Below are 5075 nucleotides of genomic sequence, written 5' to 3' on the forward strand. Positions count from 1 at the left end.
CGTATTGTGACGTTTTTGGCATATCGAGCAGCTCGAGAATTTACAAGGCCTGTCTCTATGAGAACGCAAACAGTTGTAGCAAACCTTCGCTGATCTTACTAATTCAATGCGTTTAGGGACCGGCAGATGCTTGAATTTGTCGCATATGAATAGCGGATGTCGTTTGACCATGCATGCAACGCAGTTTCGCGATGTGTTCAAAACGAACGCCTGGTTTGAAGACCTTAGTTTCTTTTTAGCTGGGGTATCGTTCTTAGACCTTTCCGTCTCGAAAGATCTCGATCGTTCTCGCTTTGATACGCACACCGCGGTTTTATACAGAAACTCATAGAGTTGATCGACCTTCAGGAATTCATCTGTTTCGAGACTCGCTTCCCATTTTTCTAACGTGGTCCTTGGCAATTTACTTTCCAAAATATGGACAATCATTTCATGTCCAACTGAGACCCCCAGTACGCTTAAGGAAGCAAGATGCTGTTGAGCATCGTCGGCGAGTTTCGACAAGCCGTTTGTGGTCTCTTTTTCTAACGTCGGCAGGTTAATGATCGACGAGAGATGTCGAGAAATTAGAACTCGTTTTACTTCATATGCGCGTTCCAGTAATTCCCACGCTTTCGAGTAGGTTGTTCCGTCGATTGTGAAAATCTTAATTTTATTCGCGGCTTCCCCGGTCAACGCCGATTTTAAGTACTGTAATTTGTCAATGTCGGATAAATCCGACCGCGACCCGATCATATCATGGAACACGTTTTTAAAGGACAGCCAATTTTCGAATTTACCCTCGAAAGTCGGTAACGGCGCTTCGGGTAATTTAATACGTCGTTTCGGCACTAATTCGATTCCGTCGGCACGATTTTCGCCGTTTGACACGCTAGAACCATTGCTCGATACGCTCGCCGTCGATACGCTCGCCGGGTTGAGTATATTTTCAACCTTACCCGCGAGTGCGTAAAAACGATCCCGAATTTGCGTGAATTCGTTTCGGTGTTGTTCGTTTGCATCTAATACCTCGAGCTCGTCATTGTATTCGTCGAACGCGCGATGCAATTCTGTGAGACGTGCTATTCGTAATTTTAACGTTGCCCGGTCTAATTTGCCCTTTTCGACTAGATTCGCTAGGTTAGTGATTTGCGACTTTAGAGACGTTCGCTTTTGTACCAGCAACTTAACTCTATCGGCCATCGTTATACGATTTGAACCCGAATTGAGACCAAACCTACTCTATCGTTTCGATCGTGAATGAATACTGGCCCTTAGCTTGTCGTTGATATGATCCTGTGCCGGCGCGTGGAAGATCACTGGCCTGTCCTCTCTTTCCTCGACTGGATGTAGTGTGTGCTGTATCTCCTTGCGTGTGCCAGGTTCGCGAACCTCACAGGAGGCACCAAAATGGGAAATCTGCCTCCTGCTCGAGTGTGCGAGGCAGTACCATTCGCTAATACCGATCGCTAATACCGATCGTTAATATCGATTTTTGTGGTCCATTCTACGTCAAGGAGAAAAAATTTCGGAATCGCGCACGAGTTAAGGTTTATATATGTGTGTTTGTATGTATGTCCATAAAGGCGGTTCACCTTGAGGTCGTGAGCGATTTGTCTTCCGACGGTTTCCTTGCATCGTTGCGACGATTCATCGCGAGACGAGGCAGACCAGAACACATATACTCGGATAACGGGACTAATTTTGTAGGTGCGAACAATCAGTTAAAGGAAATATATGCCTTGTTAAACTCAAACGAACATAAAGAACTCGTAAACAAATATTCAAATGAACAGCGCATTGTCTGGCATTTCATACCTCCGATGGCTCCCCACTTCGGTGGATTATGGGAGTCAACAGTGAAACTGTTTAAACATCATGTCAAACGTGTCGTAGGTGAGTCATTATTTACCTTCGAAGAATTAAATACATTCGCGATTGAAATTGAAGGGATTCTAACCTCGAGACCAATCACCTCTCTCTCGTCAGATCCGAATGACATGCTGGTACTGACGCCGGCCCACTATCTCATTGGCAAACCCATAACAACCCTCCCAGAGGGTAATTTGCTATCTGTTCCAGCCAATCGATTGTCCACTTGGCAACACATCACAAAGGTGCGACAGGATTTTTGGACTCGTTGGAATCTGGAATACTTAAACGAGCTCCAGAAACGCACCAAGTGGATTAAAGATGGTCCAACAGTCGATGTCGGAACAGTGGTTCTGCTTAAGGAAAAACACCTGCCCTGCGCTCAATGGGCATTGGGCCGAGTTACCAAATTACATCCAGGCAAAGATGGGATTACACGAGCGGCCACCATCCGAACTGCGAACGGAGAGATAAAACGACCGACAAATTGTTTATGTCCACTTCCGAGCGAATAGTTATAAGGCGATACAAAATCAGAGGATGTGAAAGGGTATAAACCTTCATCATATTCTCAGATGCATCATAACACATATAAGCTATAATATAGTTGATCGCTTCCCTCTCAACGGGGGGAGTATGTTACGTATAGAACTAGCTCATAACACAACGAAAAGTCGTGCACGACAGAAAACAGATATTACAAACCCAATGTATTCATGCTTGCACAGGTCTCTTTCTCTTCCCTTCGAAATCAAACAGAAGGAGGGAGAACAGTGTTCGGGGCGGCTCGGCTGATTGATCCTCGGCGCGGCGTCGGCGGTTTTCAAGTTTGACGTTATCGCGGCTCCTTTGTCTTCGGACCGCAGTTTTTCTAATCTTTTCAAGTCGCGGCCCGTTTGATCCGGCCCGTTTGATCTCGGGCCTTTGGTGGGGGATGGCCAGTTCCACTCAGGGGCCCGGTAGCTATATATTTGTCGTCAACCGCGGGGGACAAACAGTTCCTGCTCGATCACTGAGAGAAATTGAGTGCGAGCAAATATTCGGTCTTAGACCTTGACATTTCACCACGAACCAGGGTCACGGCCCCAAGGCGCAGTCGTGTCCTACTAATACGACCCAGGGTCCGGCCCCAAGGCGTTGTCGTGGTATATTAGGACGACCCAGGGCAAATCAGCCCCAAAGCGTTGTCCCGATACGGTGTGTCGCCAAACGATTAGGACGACCCAAGGCAAGTCAGCCCAAGGCGTTATCGTCCCGATACGGTGTGTCGCCAAACGAAAGAGTGAAATTCGCGTTCGCGGGGTGGACAAGTGACTGTATTTTATGTATTGTGCAAACCAAATAAACGAACCCCAAACCACGAAGTGAAGGGTAAAACTTTCATCTCGAACGACAGAACAGTGTTAACATTTTCATTATAACATTCGTAGCGACTTAATACGTGCATTAGATACATACCTTCTGCAGGGTTAGACGCAATGTGCATATCAGGTGCAATGCTGGAACTTGCGTCTTCTCTTACAGCTATTTCTGTCAAAATAAGTACTTTATGAACATTTTTATTACAAAAAATATATTTGTAGTAAACATACGCGTACACCAAACACATACCATCTCTGCAACCAGTCTTGACTTGTCCGTCTAGTAATATTATTTCAAAATTGTAAATTTGAGAATATGTGTGAATTTGTATTAATAAAAAATAATATTTACATGGATAATAACTACTTTGTAAGGGAGCGGTCGAGAGCGCGTAGGGAATCTTATCGGATACTGAGCGCTGAGTGGTATGGACTGTCTGATTAAGTTTTAGATCAACTGAACAACAAACAAATATATTTACAGGTGTCTATTTACAGGTATTTACAATGTAGAGAAAGCTACACGGCGCACCAGGTTTGTTAACTCCGGTCGCGAATGCTAGGGTTGAGTCCGTAAGAGTAAGTCGAGGGAAAAGCGGGTGTCTTTGTAAGCGGTTTGTCAGCGGTTTTTGATTTAGCGGTTTTCAGTTAAACTTGAGAAGCGAGAACTCTGCTCGATGGCCGAGTCCCGTCGTTTTATAGAGGTTGGAGAATCTCCTTCCTGTGCATAGTTCGCCAATAGCTTTGTGGCAAAATTTTGAGTTTAGAGGTGACCTCAGGGCGTCCCACGCTATTGGAAGCCGAGAGGTCCCTTCGCGAGAGGGCTCGCACTTGCCATGCGCCTGGGAAACGGCGGCGCGTGATTGGCGATCAGCTGATCGGAGCGACGCGATGCGCAGGCTCGTTGCGAGATTACGCGACGCATCGGTTTCGACGATCGTTGTCGCGGTTGTCATTTAATAACATGTTTGTGCCATGAGTTTAGCGGCCGGCGACCAAGGTGAAATGCTTGGCTTACCGGTGTATCTATCGGGAAGACAAGCGAAGCCGGACTCATGACACAAAATGTTATTCGCGGCTCACGAATGTGTTTCTCCTTGTGAGAGCGCGGCCGCGGGCTCGCGCTTGTATTTAGCGCGATCTTAAACAACTTACATAAATTTATTAGAGCATTTAGTTCTTCCAATGGATCTACTTGTAAAAATTCCGTTGGTACTGCATTTATTTTTAATCTTTTTCGTTTTAGTCCAGAAAGAAATTCTTTCTTGAAGTGCCGTTCACAAATTAGGTATGTTAAATGCAGTTATAGAACAGTGTGTTTTGTGTATAGCTGTCGTCCATTTTTTTAATAAAATTGTATCATTCAATGGGAATCTAAAACATTTCGAAATGTTATATTTATATGTATATCACAATTTCATATAAAAGATTATAATATAATTCATCACATGTACGTACTTCAACATACTTACTTAAAGAAAGAAATTCCACAATTTTTCTTTTGCACATTTACACACTTATCTATTATGCATCTTTGTGGCATGTTGACCTGCTATTATATATAATTATATTTATTTCAATCTTGTTCGTTTTTTTATTAACACTAGGTCATTTATTAATACTAGGTTAAGTTAGGTTAAGTTATTTCTTTTACGTCAATAATTAATATAAAATGTTGCATAGTTTAGGTTAAAAAATACTTAATACGTAATCTTTCAACTAATATTTTACGTAAAAAAGATATTTTTAAATTTCAATATAAACGTTAGTTTATGCACACTTACTTTTCTTTCAAATTCTCAAATGTGATCCAAGTAGCCAGGCTACGTAATGCAAATATAACCATAGACTTATAGAAATCTT

At 43.4% G+C, this 5075-nt stretch overlaps 2 protein-coding genes and 1 long non-coding RNA gene across 3 annotated transcripts; 1 reads left to right on the forward strand and 2 right to left on the reverse strand.

Moving 5' to 3' along the window:
- Nucleotides 1–84: 84 nt before the first annotated feature.
- LOC105570944 lies at nt 85–1182 on the reverse strand (the record flags this gene model as incomplete). The annotated part of the gene is made up of 1 exon (XM_012028398.1): nt 85–1182. A coding segment is annotated over exon 1 (1098 nt), but the record flags the coding sequence as incomplete, so codon positions are not given.
- Nucleotides 1183–1553: 371 nt separating this feature from the next.
- Nucleotides 1554–2366, forward strand: LOC105570945. Its single transcript, XM_012028399.1, has one exon. The coding sequence runs from the start codon at nt 1554–1556 to the stop codon at nt 2364–2366; it is 813 nt and encodes a 270-aa protein (XP_011883789.1).
- Nucleotides 2367–3309: 943 nt separating this feature from the next.
- On the reverse strand, nt 3310–5052 carry LOC105570943. Its single transcript, XR_001009611.1, has 4 exons — nt 4685–5052; nt 4368–4586; nt 3463–3492; nt 3310–3381 (listed from the first exon to the last, which is right to left on the reverse strand). It is a non-coding gene; the product is annotated as an uncharacterized LOC105570943 (long non-coding RNA).
- Between the last annotated feature and the right edge of the window lie 23 nt (nt 5053–5075).

This window comes from Vollenhovia emeryi, unplaced genomic scaffold, assembly GCF_000949405.1.
Source record: "Vollenhovia emeryi isolate VEMERY1.0 unplaced genomic scaffold, V.emery_V1.0 DF941516.1, whole genome shotgun sequence".
In the NCBI taxonomy this organism is placed as follows: Eukaryota; Metazoa; Arthropoda; class Insecta; order Hymenoptera; family Formicidae; genus Vollenhovia; species Vollenhovia emeryi.